Raw genomic sequence first — 22366 nt, forward strand, 5'->3', positions numbered from 1 at the left:
GGAGCAGATTGTCTAATGCAAACCAGTCTATCTTCCATGAAACTTTCTTCCTTCTTTATCTTGTAAAACTGCCAATTTATTTATCTGCAACTGCAAGTGTGTAGTTTTCTGTACAGAAATACAAATGTTGGTACGAGTGGAACCCAGGGTTCTTTCCATGTCACTATTACAGATCTTGCTTCTACTTGTCAGCAATTGCTTTGGTAAACCAAGGAGCCGTTCTGGGCTAAAGATGATCCAGGTCTGCAAATGGAGCTTTTTCGTTTATCAGCCACATCTATTTTATTTTCAAAAAATACGTAGGGTCCACAAAGATTGTTCTAACGGTCAAATATGTGGGGACCACTTAAACACGTAGGGTCCACTAAGAATTGTCCGAGAGTTTGGATATGTGGGGACCACTTGATCTCCATAACTCCATTTATAAGTTAGTCAGGCCATGGCAACGCGGACGACCTAATTCGATTAGCTTTACGCTAACGTCACTAACTCTAATTGAAAGTTACGTTCTAATTAAATTCCTAATTTTAATTAGCTGCCACGTTTCATTTGACCATAATTTTTTTTCTCTCTTTTTTTGGAGGAATCTCGATATTAGATAAGTCTTCTTGATTTCCCATTGGCCGGGTCTTCTTCATGACTTTTTATTTATTTTTGGTAAAAAACTAAAAATCTTCTTCTTCATGACTGGGCCCCATGTCAAATGAAAGATCTTGTTCTACTCAAATTTCAACTTCCATGTATCGTGTATACACTCGTTTTCCTTGTCAATTAAAAGCTCATTTTAATTTCTTTACTCAATATAAAGAAAATTAAAATAAAAAATAGAATTTTCAAATCGTTTTTCAGGGTAAATAAAAATCAATTTGACATATTTTAACTTAAGATTTATATTTAAAAATTTCTTTATTCAATCAACAAGGAAAATGTCAATGAGGACTTTATACATTCCTTAGTGAATATAAATGTAGAATTTATTTTATATCACCTTGAAAGGTTTTTTTTCCTTCGTTAATAAAAAAGCAAAAATATCATTGGAGCTTAATTAATTACTAACCTTATCTTATATTTTGTTTTGATTTTCTTCACCATACGATATAATTCATAAATAATGCTTTTGTCGATGCTGGGTTTTTTTTCTTAAGGCTTGGTCAAACAATTGGTATGATTAGCAACATGTCTTACACAACTTATAATAGATTGAAGAGTGTTTCAATCAATGATTATATGCAATTTGTTTATTTCTTTTGTAGTTTTGGCATTTAAAATTTAAGGTGTGTCCATTAGATCATCATCGCTATGAAAATGGAAGAGAACAGACGGACTAGTGAAAAGTATTGTTTGGTGTTTGTTTCAGAATTTGGCCACCTTGATTGTGTTTTGAGACCTCTTATAGAATTCTTTGTTAGGGGCAAAATAAAACTTTTATAAATAATTAACTGCTCAATTGCATGGTTCTTGTGTTATTATGAGCCAAAGAGGGGTGTGCAGAGTTGTTATTTACCACTTTCAAATGGGCATAAAGAACTAAAATAAAATAAAATAAGACAACATTCTCCAAACCCCTCTTCCCAAATTGGAATTATCCATTAGCTAAGTATAAGAAGTAAGGGAGGCAATTCCTTCTCAGTTTTGCTAATGGTTGTTTTGGTTGTTGAATGTATGGTGGAAATTTCTTGAATGTGAAGTTTTCTTGATCATGGGATTACCTTTTCGATTTTCAAAATCAAGTTATCAAACATAATTTATATGACTTTATCTCATTTAGTATGAAGAGTATTTTACAAGATTTCCTCAATGTTATTATCATGTAAGTCATATTTGATAATGATGTTAGAAAAAATTTGATAAAGAAAAATGTTAGAACAATATTAATTTCATGTAAAACAAACATGTCAGTTGCGATCTAGATTCTCTCTATTATTTGAAGCAGTTGTTCATCAGATTGTCAGGATCGTCTTGACATGAAATCCAATAAAACGGGGATCTTGATCATTCGATTGGCCACCCCACTATACAGGTCTAATAATTATGTCATCAAATTATTTGTCTCACCTATATATATACAATATATACATTTGTTTCTTTTAAGATCTAAGCATAACGATAAAATATCATGTGGATTTGTTCACATGCCAAATATTTTTGCATGGTTCACACCTTAGTCGTTTTAGCATCAATAAAAGTAATGCCCTATTTAACTATTTTGACCAAAAATTATAACGACCATCCTATTGATATCATCATTAGTGTCATGTTTGGTTTTCATATGCATGAAACTCTAAGCTTCTTTATCCTTAAAAAAAAAAAAAGAAGAAAAAAATTCAATAAACACATAATGTGAAGAAGAAAATATTTCGTTTATAAATTAATTCTCTTTAGGTTCACATATGAACTAAAAAATACAAATCTGATTTACAAATAAAGTTGAGAAAAATTTCCCAACCTCATAATAAAGATATAAAAGTATGGTTTGTGATTAATTTATATTTTTTGAAAGACTTTATTTGGTTCAAAGAAGTGGTTTTCAATCTAAAACTAATTCGAAGAGAAACCAAACCAAATTGTTTTGATCATCTCGTTCTAGCTTCCTATTCTTATTCGGTTCTGAATTGATACTCTTATATGTTAGCAGTCTTTTATCAATTGAAATTAAATCAAATTCAAGTCTGATTCCAATTCTTGCCAATTCGAAACGGTCGACCCAGAAAAGTACTATGTAGTTCGGTCTGATTCTGAACCAGAGGAGTTTTATCCGGCTCGACCCTGTTGCGAAAAGCCTGAAAAAGTAATTAACTTTTTTTTTTGGGGTGTGAAAAGAAAACTATTGAAAATTGTAAAAAGACCTGAGAAAAGGAAGATTTCCCTTTATTAGAACTTAGAAGACAGAAAAGAGGCAAACGGTCTAATTTTTGACAAACGACGAGAAGACTGAGTGTGTTCAAGTCTTGCCTCTTCTACTCCGCGGCTTCACAAAATTGTGTTGATTTGTTCAACTCACTGTGAAAGAAGAGAGAGAGAGAGAGAGAGGGAGAGAGAGAGAGAGAGAGAGCTCCCTTTCCCCTCTTTCTTCGCAGTTTCCTTAGACGAGAGATTGGCGTGTCTGCTCGTTTTATTCCTATATCTTCTCCGTTTTTGTAGTTCTTTCTTATCCTAAGAACTCTGCGGATCTGCTCCTTGTTAGGAATCTCAGGTACTTTCTCTCTCTCTCTCTGGGTCATTTTCTTTAACTTTTTATATTGTGAACTCGGTATCTGTAATTTGTTTGTAGGGTACCATCATTCATTTGATTCTTTTAGCTTTCATAGTTCAAATCCTCCCGCCCCCTTTTTTTGTTTGTTGTAATTCTGATTTTGGGTTCTAGTTATTTCTTCCCACTTCGACTCTCCTCTTTTGTCCTTAAAGTACTGATTTCTGTGTACCCCTTTTTTAAATCTTCTTGGATTTCAGATTTTGTTCTCTATTGGGTTCTCCGGATTTTTACTTCTAATCCTGTTGTAACATCTTATGGTTTTTGGGGACTATGAGATGCAACTATTTGAGTATGTTCTGAAATTTGTGTCATTTACATCTCTAACATCTTCCCTTTTTTTTGGTCATCAGGTTTCGTGATTCTGAGCGTTTATTGATTCCTTTGCCGATCTCTGTACACCTTTTAGCCTCTGAAAATGTTTGATTTCATGAAATCACCCTTGCATAAGATTACTAAACATAACACAGTTGACCCTGGATTTTCTGCTCCTTCCAGTACTAACCCTTTTGATTCAGATACAGAATCTGACTCCAATCAAACCCTTAAATCTGCGAAGAGAACTTCTTCTGAACCCACACTCATTACACCCGACCTCAAAGCCAAGCTTTTTGATGAATATGAGGGGAATGGAGGCTCTTCTGCTTCATCCTCATATTCTCGTTCATCTGCCCAGAAGAACAAATATAAGAATGACTTCCGTGATTCTGGAGGATTGGAAAACCAGTCCGTGCAAGAACTGGAGGACTATGCTGTGTACAAGGCTGAGGAAACGACAAATAATGTCCATGGCTGCTTGAAGATTGCTGAGAATATCAGGGAGGATGCTAATAATACTCTAGTCACCTTGCATAAGCAGGGTGACCAAATCACAAGGACCCACATGACAGCTGCTGATATTGATCAAGATCTCAGTCGGGTATGTAGCTTTCTTTCCTCCTGGAATTTCTGGAGCGGGAGTAGTATCTTAAGAATTCTTATTTAACTTGAGAAGTAAAATAGAAAAATGGGTGAAAGAAAGAGGAATAAAGTTTCAGATCATTACATTTGTAACAATAATTTACAGTCAAAATGTGGTTGTGGTTAAGAGCTTCTTGTTATTGGTTTAGCACTGCTTCTTCCTAGAAACCAGTGAGTGATTTTAGGAAATTTCATTGGTTTAATCTCTATCTTTTGATAGAGAATCAGAAGTGTCTCAGTGTCTGATCCATAAATAAGCAGTACAAGGTTCAGCCAAGTGTTGTGACCATTTTACCTAAATTTTAATGGTTCCCTTGGACCCCATTGAGCAGCTGCATTTTAGATTTTCATCCACAACTAGATTTTACTTAAGAGTAATTTGATGATTATTTGACTTACAGTTTCAGGTTTATAATAAAGAGAACACAATTTAAGGTTAAAATTAGAATTTTTTTTTGGTATGCTGGTCTCGTATTAGAATAATAATGTCTCATATTAATTTTGTTTTTGAGTAATAAAGTCAGGTTTCCTGATATGAGCATCTTATGCTCCTTAGGTGGCAAAGAGTCTTTTTTTTCTTTCTTTCTTGTGTGTGTGGGGCATAAGACCTTTGCCATGAGAAACTCTTAGGTAACATGATCAAATTAATGCCCATAATATATGCTTTATACAATAACAGCAACAAGCCTTTCCCAACTAAATGGGGTTGGCTACATGGGTCCTTGCCTAAGCTATGCATATCTACTTTATGGGAGATTAAATTGTCTTGGATGAGTTTTTGCAAATGGCTGCACACAGTAGAGGAGCAGTAGGGAAATCTGTCAAGTCCTTTTTTCTGTGTATCGCACCAATATTTAACTGCATCAGAGAACCAGGGGGAAAAAATTCCAATGTTCAAAACCTTTTACCTGGCAGGTCTGTACAAACTTTGTTTTGCCATCTTTGACTTTTACAAATGGTTCTTATAGAAACCACTCAGAAGAGCTAGCTGAAGTTTGGCCATTGCCTTTCTTCTATGTTTCTAACCGACATGCAGAACAGTTTGATGTCCCCATTGGAGAAATTCCACATGACATGCAGTCTGTTATATTCCTTTTTGGATAGCAGAGGGGTATGGTCAAGATTTCTGAAATTTTAATTCAGATTGTTAACATTAAAAATTAGAAGTACTCATTACATGGTGTCTATTTAGTATAAATTTGCCTTCAGAGTTTATACTTTCCAATTTCCTAAGAGGTTGCATATCGTCTACCCACACTGGCAGTCTGGCATCCTGAAGCTAGTTGTGTATTCAGTAGTAATTATCATTCGGCTGGTTCTGGTTTCAGGGGGAGAAACTTCTTGGGTCTCTTGGTGGAATGTTCTCTAAAACTTGGAAGCCAAAAAAGATTGGTGCAATTAAAGGGCCTATGATCTCCAGAGGTGATCATCACTGAAATTTGATAGGTGAACAGCTTTGTTTACTTCATCTGTGCGTTTAACTTTATGTATCATGTTGGTTTGCAGATGACTCATTCAAAAGAAAGCAAAATCACATGGAGCAGAGGGAGAAGTTGGGGTTGGCACATGTACCCAAGGGACGGGCCAACTCACGACAGACTCTTCCTGAACCCACAAATGCAATTCAGAAAGTAGAGGTTTGTATTGTGTCTTAGAGCTATGGATCAAGCAAAAATATTCAGGCTGTGATCTTTTATCTGCTTATCTAAAACAGGTGGAGAAGGCCAAGCAAGATGATGCCCTTTCAGACTTGAGTGATATTTTGGGTGAGCTGAAGTCTATGGCTATAGATATGGGATCTGAAATTGAATGGTCAGTAGTCTTTCCATCGGAAGATGACTGCTTATGCTTTGTTGTTTCTCTATGGGATAATAACCCTTCGTTCTTTCTCATCTTTCCTCTCAGTTTCTGGAGAAGAAAATTTGTCTCGAAATTAATATATTCAAAGAAAAATTGCCATGATGGAAAATAAGAAGGGGGGTGTGAAGGATTAAAATTGATTGGCATTCCTTGGAAAAAAGAAAAAGAAATTATACGATAATAACCTCATTTTTCTTTTTCTTCATTTATTTTGGATCCTGTTTTGCTATTCTTTGTGAACATGCATAATGAGTTTCTCTCATTCTTCAATACCCTCAGTCATAGGATGACCTCTTGGATTACATAATGTACAGTAGTGATGATCCACTATGTATAAACTACTGACTGTTTTCCCTTCGCTGGGTGCTGGGGGTGGTAGTAAACAGATTAAAATCAATAATTTGGAAATTCAAAACCACATAAAATCTTCTGGTTTGCTGGGTATGCCAGGTTTCCTTTTTCACCCCATCATGTGTAATTGATTCTTGATGCAGTTAGAAATAAACAGTGTTTGGAGAAATTTCTTTTCCTAACTAATTTATCCCAGTATTTGATAACATGGTTGGCCTTCAGAATTTTATAATAGCTGCATCCTTCTGTATTTACTAAGTCAGACTTCATGTTTGATCTGATTTGTATCTCCTTTACTCTCTGTGATTTTTGCAGGCAAAATAAAGCTCTGGAGGATGCTGGTGAAGATGTAGATAAGTTGAATTTCCGGGTGCGAGGTGCTGCTCAGCGCGGGCGTCGTTTGCTGGGGAAGTAAAGGCCATGAAGTTGTTGGGCTTGCTGCAGGCATGCTCACTGTACCTGACCTGAGTTCTCACAACTTCTCTCTGAACCTTGTCTTTTTTTTCTTCTTCTAATGGCCAAACTGAACCATGTCTTTACTCTCTCATAAATACCAGCTGTACTGAATTTTGAGTTCAGATGTTGCCATTATAAGTTCCATTTTTTCGAACTCTTTTGTATATACAAGGGAAATTGTGTTGTCTAATTGCAGATTCTGAAGCATATCCTTGCGCCCTCCCATCCCTTGCCCTCTTGGTTTTCCCTTCTTTCCATTTTCTGGTAGTTCAGTCAATCTCAGTTTTATCAACAATTAAAAGTGAATCTGATTGCTCCACCTGTCTATGACCTGGAGATGCAAATAGGAATGCCAAGGGCTCTTATCTGATGATAGCCCAGGTCATGTAAATTAAAAAAAGACTAAAAGCGTATCGATTAAAAGAGAAGGGAAGGATTTCCCCTCGGAAAAGAGAGGCTGATGGAATCTGGCTCTGAAACCTTAACCTTACTAGCGTATGTTATGAGAAAACGAAACTTTCTAACTATAATTTTGCAATTAGGTGGAGAGATGGTGAAATTATTCCCCACAATCAGAACTAATTAGGAATGTTTTAAGTGTTGTGATCCTCTAATCATTCGGAAGAAAGAAACCCAGAAATCTGTTCCCCTTCACCATGGGAAAGAACTTAGTATACTTCCTATACAATCATTTGGATAACCCACAATGGGAACTTAGTTTTCTCAGATTCTTATTTTCTTTTGCTTTCTTTACTTTGCATACCTTTTCCTCTTAGGTATTTTCCATGGATCTCTTGCTGGCATGATTTACACCTTATAAAGAGTTCGAAATTCTTTAAAATTTAAGTGTTAGCCGAAATATGCTGTGTTTGGTTTGCATTTTGATCTCTTTGGCCACAGTTTAGAGTTGAGGTCCCAGGAAAAGGGCAAAGATGTTTTAAGATCATGGATGAAAGAAAAGGATAAAGTACTAAAGCAACAACATGCAACATGCAATGTCGGAACCGAAAGGCTTGATGAAATTCAGAAACTCAATTAGTGTTACCAAATGTGGTGCTTGACTAGTAATTGCTATTCTTATCTTCCCAGTGATCATTTAAGAGTACTCAACCTGATTCTGGCAACTTTAATTGAACCTTGCTAGTATCCTGCAGCTGTTGGCACATTTCATATTGTGGTACCTTAAATCCGAAGATATTAATATGCATAAAGTTCATGGGTCATAAACTTGGCAGTTATGTACATCATCATCAAAAGTTCATGAATTCTATCAACTTCATGGTTCCATTACATCTTCATCAATGTCTGCCGTTCTGTTGAACAATCCTTCCATCCCGTAATCCCATGCTAAAGCAAAGTATTAGACATGACGTGTAGATTTGCCAACTGCTAAAAGAGGAGGGAACAGTAAAAATTCTGTCTAAGCATTTCATCATCAAACAGCTGACTGATCATGGCAGAAACTATGACAAAACAAATTATAAAGATTCAATTATCGACAAAAGTCTGGCTTTAAAGCACAAAAGCCAACTATTGGCTATAAGCCTATAACCAAATCAAATAGCTAAAGATGAAAGTTACCTTAATAAAATCTTCCATTTGTTGTTGATCTGTTACAGTCTACAGAGACTCCCACTTTCATCAAGGGGTCCTCTGCATGCATTTTATGCATCCCCTGAAAAGGGAAAAGAAAAAAAGTTCTTTTTTTTTTTAAGGGGGGGGGGGGGGGGTTTGTTTCTAATCTCTGTTGGACACAACCAACAGTGGTATTTTCTCTTCTGTATTTCCAACCCAACTTAAAAGTAGAAAACAAGATGGTTGAATAAACATACCTTTTAAGTCCTCAACTACTGGACAACATAAGTCGAAATGTACAACCATGATCCAAAATTCCTACCCACCAATAGCTACCACGAACTTCCTCTTGCTTTCTGGTTCTTCATGTAAAATCGCAATATCGTTCACTTTTTCAATCAGCTCCTCGAGTTCATCCACATTAAATCTTTTGTAGTCCAACATTTTCTTGTACCGCTGATGGTATGTTGCTTCAAATGTACCGAGGAAGATCCCTCCATTCCAGCTAACAAGAAGCTCTTGTAGTTCCTGCTTGAACTGTCTAAAATGGCTGTCAGTTTCTCGAGTTATCCCCAAAGTAGTATTCATACTCCTCTCCTTATGATTAACGACTCTGTCATCATCTGCGAATTCATCTAAGGAGCAACATGTGTTAACACATGCCCTTACATCAGTAATCTCCTCCTGCAGCCCCTTCCCCTTCTTATCATTCCTTGCCACACCTGATCGAGTATTCAAGCTTGTATTGTTGAGTTGAGTAATGGATGTGCAGAGGTGCACAGACTTATTACATCCCTTCCCCTCCACGGTTATGGTGTCTGCCATCTTCTTGAGAAGATTCACAAGTTTACCAGCACCATACTCCGCCACACATAGGGACCGCCCAAAAACCTTAGGGTACTCCACAGAAATACGGGTGAGGGGTAGGCTTCCTCCTGAAAGCTCCAGCAGCTTCACTAGCTGACCCTTCAGACCATTGATATCTCCCGGCTGGACCCACGATAGATCATTCTGATCCCCAGCAACAGGTCCTGCTGAATCATTGCTCAGACTACACGGCAGACTATGAGATCTTGAAGTGGCAAAGCAAGGCATGGTGAACAAATTACTGCTGTATTCAGACATTGACTGTGAAGCCTTTGAGAAGTCTCTGGAGTTAAAACGGTAAAACTGGTTCATGTTAGCCCAAGCAGTGTACTCACTTTGAGGCATTCCTCTGTAAACAATTGCTTCCTCTTCAGTTTGGCCATCAGTGTTGTCATTCATATGACACCCCAGGAGATACCCAGTAGTGTCAGTGGCCCCACGAGACATTAATGATTTAGAAGGTATAAACCCTTCTCCACGAGCCACATGGGGCCAGTCCCAGACAAACTTTCCTGCATTAACCAATGCAGGTGAAACACATTTTCCTGAAGGAATGACAAGAATGACAGTGTAACCACGCTGTCCCAATATGTGCAAAGCTGGTGCAAAATCCACATCGCCTGATATCAGCATGATGGATGATGGCAGAGGGTTGTCAAGAGCAAACAAGAACATATCAATCAAAATAGCCTTATCAGCTGCATCCTTTCTTCCATTTGGAACATCTACAAGTTTCACACCAGTCCTCTGGCAACCCTCCCTAAGCCGCCGTGGGAAGGCATTGAAATCTCCATAAGCAGAGAATGTTGTAACGGCTCCCTCAATAATAGGATGAACACGCAACGCCATTCTGACATTACCAGAGACCTCTTCGGGGCGGACACCACTTGGAACAGGGCAGTTTTCAATGTCCCAAAAAATAGCCAGTGGCCCTTGAGAGGAAGTCCTGCTTTGCTGGGTTGAGGATGGCTGGGGCATACCCATGCTTAAATGGACAGTATTTGATCCATTGACTTCCAAGGATTCTGGAGACAACAGCATTCCAAATGTAGTTGCCACTGGCCCCTGTGAGCAAGTCCTGCATTGCGGGTTTGAGGTTGGTTGAGGCATGCCCATGCTTAAATTAATGGTATTTGTTCCACTAACTAGCTGGGATTCTGAAGACAATTGCAGTCCAGATGTGTTTGAATTAGCCATCAGGGTTTTGCCTAAAAATTATGTTCCACTGCACACGTTAGATGACCAATGAAAAGAGCAACTATAAACAACAACCAGCTTTCATATTGCTTTAAAGATCAATTATAAGGATTAGGACCCATAGCTGATGTCGGGTGTGGGACCAAGTTGCACTTCCCATTTGCATGAGTGCCAAAGCAGGAAGCATCAATGTACATGACATTAAATTATCACCTAGAGGCACATAAAAATATATGAAAAATATGAGATACACAAGTGTTTTTAAAGAACACCACAGAGTAAACAAACCAGAAACTATAAAGGAAGAAGAAGAAATTGGTCAACAAGGACTGTCTAGAGAAAAAGCTTTTATCTCTATTAGTATAGATTATAAGGACAGGCTCATATTTGCAGTAGGAATCAAAATTAAAAGTAACAACTCAAATATCACTGGTTACTCACTCTAAATATAATAGGATACCTAACCTAATTCTCGGTAGATGGAACACTCCTGCTATCAAGTTCCAACTCTATGTCCCCACAATACATACTCTAATACTCTCCCTCAAGCTGGAATATACATATAACAAAAGATGGCTCCAGCTTGGACCAATAAGAATAGACACCAGCAGTCTTGATTATCAGTAGTAGATGGCAGTAAGTGTCATTTAGGCAGCAATATCAACTCAAACACGCGTGCATGTTAACAACACCATCAGTGGACAATAAACTGTCATGTTAAACAAATCCAATCAGCAATGGTCAAAATAGGCAATAATGAACACTAACTGCAGTCCACAGTATCATATCAACAGCATCAATATCAAAAGCATTTCACAAAGGAGGCTAGTAGCAGGCAGCACTTCACAAAGAAGGCCAATAGTACGTACTCATCTTATCAGTGAAAAGTTAAAACGCAACATCAATGGTTACGACCATGATAGGTAGTATTTTCTCGAACAAAAGCCGACATTGAACCCCTAAACAAAGGTCTCAGATACAAATAGCAATGATAAACAGGCAGTTTAGTTTACCATAAGCCTGACAACATCAGGTCGTTGTAGAACAATTAAATGGTGTAGGTTATTGTGGATCAGATAGGTAGTATAGGTCTGCAAATCAGATACGAAGTATAGGTTACTGCAGACCTGATAACATCAAATTGTTGGAGATCACTAAATATTAGCCATTGCTAAGAACCACTTTCACAAATAAAAATGTTTTTGAGGACACAAATAAATAAATAATAGTAATCTTCAGACAAAAATAGTCTTGAGATGATGACTTGAGCAGATCAGAGAATAGTAATCTTCCAGTATAGAAAAGCATCATAAATATAGTCTTCTATATCCCCCTCATGCGTAGCATAACATATGGAAAATAATAATAATAATAATAATAACCACCAAGAATCGTATCTCAAAGGATGAGTTTCGTAAATTAAAAAAAAAAAATTCCAATAACTAAGAGTAGAGTTGCCATAGTTACAATGTCCAATCAGATCCATCCTGCAAAGTACTGGACTCAATGACAGATTAGAGCTTATCCCAATTTGATGGCTAGATATGGCCCAGATCTGATCTTAAAATTAACAGCCTGATTTTCCACCAATAAACTGCCAGATATCAACATTTTCAAGCATTAAGACATAAAACTGGACTTAAATTTAGCTCAAAACAAAGGCAATTACTTTGGAGCAACTGAGCGGATCTTAAAATAGAAGCAAGAAAGAGGGGAATTAATGTGACATGTTGTCCCCCTAAAGGTGTAAAAGAATTGTGACTGGAATGAAGAAGATAAAATCCTCCTTAAAACTAGGATCTATAACTGACAAAGGGAGAAAATAATAATTAACCAAATGGTGTGGAAGTTGAGAGGAAAGACAAGAAGAAAGTGAAGGAGATCTTTACCTAGAGAGAATTGAGAGGGAGGTTATGAAAGAAAGATAGAAGAATAAACAAGTAAGAACAATGCCTTACCAAAGAAGGGAAGAGAGAAAAACTTTAGCCACCAATGATGACAAACCAAATCAATTCATTCAATTTTGACCATGCGGAGAAGGGTTCATTACACTTTATATCTATAGAAACTGAAACAAAGTATCCAACTCAAATACAAAGACTTCCCCAATTATGGCTCTAATTTTTCTAAACTAACTTAAAGACTAACTACTTAGGATATTAGTGAACTCTACAACACGAGAAAAAAAAGGGCGTACCCAGTGCTGAAGCTCCCACACTGTGGGGTCTGGGGAAGGGACTTTCTAGGCAGCCTTACCCCTGCTTTTTGCAGAGAGGCTGATTCGAACCCGCGACCTCCAGCGCACAATGGAGAGACTCCACCATTGCACCAGGCCCGCCCTTCTAACTCTACAACACAAGAGCAACCAACAAATTAAGGATTCCCATAAACCCACCTTTTGGCCTTGTATCTTAGCTCATTACAACAACAAATAGTAAAACTAAAACTAACCAAAGCCTATACCAAAATCTGGGTCAATTTTAAAACAACCTTAAATTGGGTCTGTGTTAGTGTTCTAAAAAGATCCTAATAAAGAAATCCCCACTACACCCTTTCACGGTAGAAATAATCTTCTTCCGAGTAAGATTCCAATGGATAATTTTCATTTCCCTCATAGTAGCAAATAATTGTCGTGCAAGTTTCAATCTTAAGAAATTGAATCTCTCAACTGATATATTTAAGGTCTCACCAAAGTAATAGTATGGACAATGTAAGAAATCCCCACTGGCACATTGTAATTACTTCCCGCAATCCCAAGTTCAAAAACCTTATTTAGGCTTAGTATGAACATAATACCGGTGACACAACCCCAAATTACTTCCATGATTGACTTTATAGATGTTCCACTGAATGTTGATAATGCTGAAGACCTTTGGACAATCAATACCCAAGTGTTGGTCAAAACTATCCTTGACTAATATCAAACTCGCGAAGATGGTAAGTTGAGGAAACCTTTCTGTTTTTTGAGCTTAACCACTACCCATGGTTTGAATCGATGGATACCCTACTCTATTTTCAACCCATGAACTTGACGGGGATCCTTGAGAGATCAATGGGAACCCCATGAGCTTGCCCATACTGATGGAAGATGGTCCCATTCATTACTTTTGGGTGCTTGAGAGCCCATGATGTAGGGCATGCTCATATGGTTAGGGAATATTCCCCATGATATTTATCTACCTATAGAACAATGTGATATTGAGGGAGATCTCCTCTTTCCATACGTATGGGAGATGGTTCCCATTCATTACTTTTAGGAATTCTCAATTATTCAACCCACAAGCAATATATTGATAACTTCAGCACCAATTGATGGCATCATGGTTTGGGGAGAACTTCTCACCCAATCCTAGGATCTGCAAATCGATGCAATTGATAGATACCATGGACAGAAGTCCAGCAAAAGACTAGATAAGAGCACCGGAACCCTTTTAGAACCACAAAACCTTTGAACCCTAAGGCAGCAGGGAGGGAACTGAGTACACAAATTTTGAGTAGCAGGAGAGACTAATACCCACCAAGGATCAAAAGGGGTCTTTCCCAGCCCCTTTATTTTTTAGGTTGGGTGGGGGGTGGTTTAGACTTGCAGAGACCTTTCCTCTTCTCAGACTTTGAGGCTTTTCTTTCTTCTAATTCATTGTTCAGATATCAATTAGTGAAAATAAAGAGTATAATCCAGAATTTATGGAGGAAAAAGAAGAGATTGGGGGAAATTCAATAACGAAAATCTCAAAGAAGTGAAGAACACCGAAAACCGAACACCCTTTCTATTCCCTGAATATCCCAACAAAAGTAAATTCAACAACACAGCACCCTAAGCATAATCTCCACTAACAACAGAAAAGAACTAAAAACCCACTTATGAATCAATTAGAAAACAGATAAGGATACCCATAGACATATCCTGTGACCAACCAATCCATTCCGAAGCAGATGAATAACACACCAAGATGAGTGAACAATCAAGCAGAAAAAGCAACGAGTCGAAAAATTAACTAACCACAACTGGTCGAGTTCTCTCCAACCCAAATCCCTGTATTATTGAAACAGCAAAGCTGATTCGACCGATTATTATGCATTAAAGCACAATACAACCTTTATCTGAGAACAACGTTCCTTCCTCCTATTAGCATCTCAGTCTCTCCGAACTCTCTGTCATTAGAAGTCCCAAGAACGCACAAGGGAGTGAGAAGCAGACCAGTCGAGAAACCAAACCAAGAACTGAAACCGTTTTTGGGTACAGAAACTTCATGTGGGTTTTCTTTTTCTTTATCTTTTTCTCTCTCTTCTTTTTTTTTTTCTTTTTTCTTTTTTCTTTCACTTTTGTGGCGGGGTGATAAGAATTTATGGGGTTTTTTTTTTTTTTTTTATCTTTTACTCTTCTTTCTTTCTTTCGTTCTTTCTTCTTCTTCTTCTGCCTTTTTTTTCATTTTTTATCTTTTACTCTTCTTTCTTTCGTTCGTTCTTTCTTCTTCTTCTGCCTTTTTTTTCATTTTTTTTTCTTACACGAGGGAAAGGGAATATTATATATACTATAGGTAGAGTCAGACCTATGATCTATTCACTTTGACAATCTTACCAGCCGAACAATCTTTTTTTTTTTTTTTGTGAATAACCGAATTCATTTAAAAGAAAAGCCCAGTAATACAAAATATCAATTACATCAAAATGCAATAGCCAAAGAACAAAGGGGGGGAGAAAGAAAAAGAAGAGGCCTGAGAAACTGCAGTATAAGAAGCTAATCTATCAGCTACAAAGTTGCCTTCTCAATGTATATGATTTACAATTAAGACATCAAACAGATTGGAAAGATTGAAGATATCATGTATGTAGTAATGGCTGATCATCCAAGGTGGAATCTCTAATTTGTTGTTAATCAGACTAACAACAGCTTCATAATCACTTTCAATAATTACTTTCCCTAGATTAAGGGAGATAGCTAGCTTCATTCCTTATCGAATTGCAGCAGCTTCCATTTGAATGGCTTTTGAGTTTTCTCTTTTACAATAGAAGGTGAAGAGAGTGTGACCCAAGTGATCACGAGCAATACCACCACATCCAGCTTGGAAGTTGTTGGAACCCTTGCTGATTGCAGCTCCATCGACATTGATTTTAATGAAATTCAATGGAGGAGCTCTCCATTTAATGCTTTTGAATTATTTTCTTGATCTGCTATGCTGATGAAGGGTTAAATGTCCTGCTGCTATTGATCGAGCAGATCTCCATATATGATATGGATTACTCACTAGTCTAGAGTAAACAGCATTATTGAAAGCTAACCAGATGTGCCACAGCATAAGTAAGTGTTGTATGAGTTCCTCTAATGCTGAACTGTTTCTTCTTGCTGATTTTAACCAATGAGAAATCTGACCTATAAGATTTGTGGATTGATTCCACCTACAAATTCTGAGCTTTGATCATACCTGTTTGGTAAAGTGACAACTGAGGAAGATATGATTAATAGTTTCTATTTCTCGTGTACAGAGTGAGCAAGTATCACTAATTCTACATCCTCTTTCAACTAAAAGAACAGGTGTGGGGAGCTTTCCATGCAACAGTTTCCAAACAAAGTGAATGCATTTGGGGGGTAGTGGGAGGTGCCATAAAACAAGCCATGGTATTGAAGAATTTTGATTATAAATTTTCAAAAAACATCTATAAGCTGAAGCAACTTGTGAAAATGTCACTTGATGTTTTCTCCCACATAATTTTATCTTGACAATTTGATAGTGATAATGGGATGCTAAGAATTTTTTTCTGCCAAATCATTTGGCCACCAATCTCTAACTTTGGTCTCATCCCATTTAGCTGTTTCTGTATTTATAAAGAAAGATACTAAGTTAGGAGACTCACATTGAAGTGGCAGTGGAGCTTGAAGAGCAGGAGTATCTGGGATCCATCTATCCATCCATGGATTGATACTATTGCCATTGCCAACCATATTAATAATGCCAAGTAGCATCAAGTCTTTTGCTTTGATGATGGATTTACATCCCCATGATGCATTAACAGGGACAGTGGCTTGCAGAAAACTACAATTTCTGAATTATTTTTCCTTCATTAATGTGTACCAAATTGACTGCTTACCGATAATAAGTTCCCAAGCTCTTTTAACTATTAGTGCAAGATTCCACATTTTCATATTTTTGATGTTAAGACCTCCCAATCTATTAGGTTTACAAATTGTTTTCCAGTTAATGGTCTGAAAGTGAGATTTTTCTCCATTTGACCAAATGAAATTTCTATTAAAAGAGTCCAACTCATTGAGGTTTTTTTTTTGTAAGATGAAGCATGACATGTAGTGAGAGGGAAGAACTTGTGTGATTGATTGAATAAGAACTGTTTTTCCAGCTGAGCTTAAGAGTTTTGCTTTCCACCCTTGAAGTGTGAGATTCACTATTTGAATTAGATTCTGACAATGATGTTGCTTGATCTTTCCACTAAACAATGGGATGCCAAGATAGACGTCGAGATCAGAAGTAGGAATGATGTTGAACTTTTCATGATTTTCTGCCTATTCAATCCTGTTGCTTTCCCAAGATTGAGTGTTTTTACATGTCGAAGCTATTCTAAAGAACATCCGTTTCTAAAGCTAGATTTGAAAATGTGTGGAGAACCTTTTAGAGGTGCTTTAGTGTAGTGTCTTGAAAACTCTTTTGTTCGTTTAAAAGCATAAAAAAAAAAAAATTCACCAGAAATTTCTGTTTTTTGGGTGGGGGATAACAGATTGATGTGGTTTATATATTTATTTATTTATATTTTAAATTATAAACTTATTTTTTTATTTTTTATTTTATTTTTTTTTGTATAAGGGTGCTTTTCTTACATGTAAGGAAAGGAAATATTATATATACTATTAGGTAGAGTTTGACCTATGATATTTTGTCAAAGCCATTCTAAACAATATCCCTTTCTAAAGCTAGATTTGAAAATGTGTGGAAGACATTTTAGAGGTGGTTTAATGTCTTGAAGAACTCTTTTGTTCGTTAAAAAAAAAAAACCAAACCTAAACCTGAGTTTTCTTATTCATTAGCATCAAATGAATATTGTGTCTGAAATTCTAGATTTGGCTGCTGGGTTTATAGGGCATACTTGAATACCACGTTGGAGAGTTGAACTTGTGTGTAAACTTTTTGACTATATTTTTTCAATCTACCCAACAGAACAATTTTCATCCTCAACAAAAGTTGGAGATTTCATTCAGAAACCAAATTGCGATTTCCTTGATGGGTCTTACAGGTTAGTGGACCTTAATTAAGAAATGGCCACTAATTGTAATTTAGAGATTAATCCTCATACATACATGATAATCATTTAAGTTATTAAAACAACAATTTGCAAAACAAAAAAAAAAAAACCAATCAGAACAAGGTTAGACAGATCTAACTAGTTTTATTGAAGTGTTACAGCAATCACACACCTCATCTGATGAGGAGGAGGAGGAGGAGGGGGGGCAAGAACATTAATGCACATTCATAGATATATAAAAATTACACATGATTATATTGATTGCAGCTGAAGATGGCACCAACTGAAAAGTCTGAAATGACCAAATAGACTTCACCAAAAGGCTGATGACACAGCATTGACTGCTCACCTTCAACAGCTCCCAATTAATTGAACTCATGGGCTTCTCTTGAAATCCATAAAAATCTCAAGAAAAATTAAAAGAAAATAATAATAACTAAGTTAAGCTTTTCCTCTGTCACGCGATTCAACTGTAGCCTTCTCTTCTCTTCTCTTCTCTTCTCTTCTCTCCCAGTTCTTCCAGCGAATGGTGTAGCAGCTGTAGCAATCGAACATCTTTCACTATCAAAGTAGCAGGTAACATATATAATGTCTGTAATTCTCTGCTTTTCTCATGAAAGATTCCCAAGAAAGTAGTGATGGAGCTGAGAAAACAGAGGCAGAGAAGGAAAGAGAAAGAAACAGAGGGAGAAAGTGTAGTAGCTAAACTCCTTGTATCAATTGTGAAGTGGGTTGGGTCCGGTAGGGACGAGTCGCTTTTGAACTCCATATCTTGGGTCGATTTCGTCATCAAGTGGCGGCGGAGGAGGTGGTGCCAGTGGCTGTTGTGGTGGCAGAGGAGCTGAATGGAGGTGTTGGTGGTGGTGATGGTGGTGGTGGCGGTGGCCTCTTTGAACGTGGAGAAAGTACGGAGAATGTAACCGGTCGTTTCTGGAAGAAAGAACTGAACTGCGACCTTGTTGACGATGATGGGTTGAAGAGCTTTCAAGAAACGCTGCTTTGCAGAGATGAATCTTTGAAGTTGCAGAGTAGAAGAGGAGCAGAGATAGGAGGAAGATAACGACAGCCCTATTGCTGCAACTTGAAGAGGGAGAGCTCTTCATTGAATTTTCCTGAGTTTCTTCTCTGCGAACACCAATCAGTAAAAAAGATTTCAAGAAATCCTGAGAATCACAAGAAGCCAGAGAGAAATGGAGACCTTAAAAGGAAGGCGATCACGAGAACACGACATGAAAAGAGGGAGTTCTAACTTTTAAGATTGTAAAAGGGAGTGTGTGATTTGGGCTTTATCTTAAAGGCAAGAAGCCCATGAAGCCAACCCAATTGGCCAATGGGCCGGCCTATAAGGGAAGACAGCAATAAATTGTCACACGAGCCGAGCCGTTCCCTTCGCTTTGAAAATTGAAACTTTAAAAGCGGGGCCCACCCGGGTTCCCATTCAACTCAGGCCATCATCACACTCACAAGTTGACTTAAGTCATAAATATTTATTCTTAACAATCAGTCACGAATGTGAACCTCTGGTATTGCAAATGCTGGCGTAGAAAAAGGTTTCTGAAGAATTTCTAAGTTGATCGAATGGACAGAAGTCTACCCATTCACCAGTTAGGTCGTGAAATTGTGTGTCTCATTTTTCTGGTAATAAATTATTATTGTTTCAATGAGTGCTCAAGCCTCCTTGGTTCGTTTTTGGTCTGGACTAGTTCCTGAAGACGAAACAAGAGTGAGAGTGGGTGGTCTCTGGACACTTCACTTGGAAACTGCTTCACCAAAGCCTCCCCTCTCCGAATCTTCTATCTAACAGAGGATGTAAAATGCTGGACACATGCTGTTTTTGTTCATCTGATATTGCAGATCTTAATCACATTTTCCTTAAATGTGACTATGCCAAACAGGTTTGGGGTTGCTTTAGAATCTGCTAGTGGAAATACAATGTTGATATTGATAAACAAGTCTCACACTGGATCAATACTACTACTAAGCTCTCTTAGGAGGAAAATGCTTTAACTCTTCATCTCATTACATTATGGATCATCTGGTCAACTTTCAACAAAGTAGCTCATTAGAAACCACATAAATCTCCAAGACAGGCCTGGTGGCTTGCTCATTCCCTTAATGCATAATCTCGTAAGATACTCAACCACATAAGGAAGAAAGTGAAGAAGAAACTTAGCATATCTGTTGGTTCCCTCCCCCGCAAAACTACATCAAGTTCAATATTGACGGATCTTCTAGTCTGAATCCAAATGGTATGTTCTCAGCTGGCGTGTGGGGTGTAGCCCGAGATAATCTTGGTCATACCTTATTATGCTTTGCAATCTCCAAACAACAACTTATCTACTCTCCAAGCTGAAGCTGAAGCACTTAGATATGCACTTCATCTCGCCATCAATAACAACTTTAGGAAGGTTATTTTTGAAGGAGACAATGAAGCTATCATCAAGCTTATAAATCACAAACATGATCAAGAACCCTGGAAGATCAAGCTCATGCTAGAGGAGATCCGATCCCTAAAGCTCCAATTCGATTTCATCACATTCAACCATACATTGAGAGAAGGAAATCATGTAGCCGATAGGCTAGCCTCCCTTGTTGCCTCTCACTCTTCTTTAAATTTTACTTTTGTCAATCCCCCACCCATACTAAACTGGAATTTGTATTTTGATGCTACTGGTTGCCCCTTCCCTAGGGGTTTCTACTTTAAATAAATTCCCCTGTTTACCAAAAAAAAAAAAAAAAAAGAGTGGGTGGTCTCTGAAGACGGAAAGCCACTTCTATGATTAAGTCAGTAAGGATATGAAATTCAGGGCTTTCCTTTTGAGGAGTAAATGCTAAAGAGGATGAAGAGTATAATGTTTTTCTGAAGTAATTGCAGCATAATAATGGCTGGAGATTCAAAGTCTTAACCCTCACCCACAAATATATATATATATATATATATATAGTTTGTCGCTGGAGTTGAAGAGGAAAAAAGGCAGAGATGGCGGAGACGCCGGACCGATGATGGAGATGAGAGAGAATTTGGGACTTTTTCAGATGGATTTATGTTCATCCGATTGGAATGATCCACATGTCTAAAATCTAACAGCCAACTGGAGGTAATGGGAGGGTGTTAGTACAGAAGCAGATCCAGTAAACATCCCACTATTTTGATTTTCACCGTTAGATTTACTTGTGAAGAAAATATGTAAATTTTTTGGTATAATAGATGTGAGGGTATTTTGGTTATAAAAATCACAAATTTTCATTAATTGATCATATTGAATACTTATGGGGAGGCAGATGCAAAATGTCAATTTTTTTGACTAAAAATGACATAAACCAAACCTTAGAGGGTCTAGATGAAAATTACCGATAATTCAAAGCACAAGGGGTATAAAAGTAATAAAAGGAATTCCAAGGGATATGAACATAAATGTTCGCAAATATTAGGGATATAAATATATATATATTTTTTTTTAAAAAACGCACAGCAAGTATGATCGTTCAATAAGCATATGAGGAGTATCCACGCTGAAGGCCAAGGAGTCGGATCATCTTCCCATATGGATAACTTCGACAGCAGGTGGAGTTCATAAATAAAAGAGCAAATTGCACTAGCACCCCAAAATGAAAGCCTAAAAGCACTGACACCCCACTTTATGTTAAAAACACATAGGTCCATCGTAGAATGGTATTACGGAGTCATATGCAAAGACAATACCCTGAGAGGAACGAAACTCGGACGACACGGCCGGGAACCAAGCGAAGCAAAAATCTCGCGAAAGTCGCCGAAGTCACTCGGAAAGCGGAAGTGAAACCTCAAGAGCCGCAAACAATCCGGCGCAATCCCGACCAAGAGCAAACAACCGGCGAGAATTCCTCGCAAACAAGTAAGAGTGAGTCGGTCCACAACCGAAATCGACTCGTGACGGGGAGAAAGAGAACGATCCAAACGGCAAGCTAAGGAAATCCAAAACGCGAAAAGGTATCGCAAGCGTGAACTGGGAAATTCTCCCGACTCCGAGTATAAAAAGCCGGAAGGACCCGAGTCGCATACGATACGAAAGGAGTAAACGCGAGAAAGCAAAGCAGCCGCCTCATGAATCCTCTGCATGACCTTGGAACCTATGATACATCACATTAAAATCAGGAAACCTCTCTCTCTCTCAAACCATCACACAGGCTGACTAAAAACAAATACGGAAGATCAAAAAGTCCGAACAACCGACCCATCTCCCAATATCCCCCCACTCCTTCACCGCAATGCAACTTTCTTCCGTTAGAGCAGATAAAAAACCCAACACCCCTCAACAACGCGCCACTACACGAGAGCAATTTCAACCCAGCCAACCCCTCGCCGATACGGCAAAGCGAGGGCGGGTACAAAAGACCGCGGGGGGGCGGGAGGCAGAACAGAATCATGAGAAGGCAGCAGCAGGAGAAACCCAACCAACCACCCCGTCCAGAATCCGATTAGTAAGGGTATTTGGAATTAAAAAATAACGGAGATTACGTCACTAACGGAATGGACTAGTGTGTTTATTGAATTGGGGTGTCTGTGTTTTTTAAAAATAAAATGGGGTGTCAGTGCTTTAATGCTTTCATTTTGGGGTGCCAGTG

General features: G+C 37.8%; 2 protein-coding genes across 4 annotated transcripts; one reads left to right on the forward strand and one right to left on the reverse strand.

The window, feature by feature from the left end:
* The first annotated feature begins 2886 nt into the window (after positions 1-2886).
* On the forward strand, positions 2887-7084 carry LOC149020167 (SNAP25 homologous protein SNAP33-like). The gene is made up of 6 exons (XM_089148265.1): positions 2887-3193; positions 3604-4169; positions 5539-5632; positions 5717-5847; positions 5925-6022; positions 6737-7084. The coding sequence occupies exons 2-6, from the start codon at positions 3669-3671 to the stop codon at positions 6834-6836; spliced, it is 924 nt and encodes a 307-aa protein (XP_089004391.1). The 5' UTR covers positions 2887-3193; positions 3604-3668; the 3' UTR covers positions 6837-7084.
* Positions 7085-8598: 1514 nt separating this feature from the next.
* Positions 8599-14790, reverse strand: LOC149020168 (uncharacterized). 3 transcript variants are annotated; one of them, XM_089148263.1, is made up of 2 exons: positions 14517-14790; positions 8599-10527 (listed from the first exon to the last, which is right to left on the reverse strand). In XM_089148263.1, the coding sequence occupies exons 1-2, from the start codon at positions 14593-14595 to the stop codon at positions 8771-8773; spliced, it is 1836 nt and encodes a 611-aa protein (XP_089004389.1). In that variant the 5' UTR covers positions 14596-14790; the 3' UTR covers positions 8599-8770. The 3 variants fall into 3 exon arrangements, 2 of the variants coding, with proteins under 2 accessions (XP_089004389.1, XP_089004390.1); XM_089148264.1 differs by having other exon boundaries at positions 8599-10729; positions 14517-14603; XR_016172157.1 differs by lacking the exon at positions 8599-10527 and adding an exon at positions 10736-11225 and having other exon boundaries at positions 14517-14606.
* Between the last annotated feature and the right edge of the window lie 7576 nt (positions 14791-22366).

Source organism: Hakea prostrata, chromosome 3 (genome assembly GCF_041222555.1).
Source record: "Hakea prostrata isolate BN-2017 chromosome 3, UWA_Hpros_2, whole genome shotgun sequence".
Taxonomy (NCBI): Eukaryota; Viridiplantae; Streptophyta; class Magnoliopsida; order Proteales; family Proteaceae; genus Hakea; species Hakea prostrata.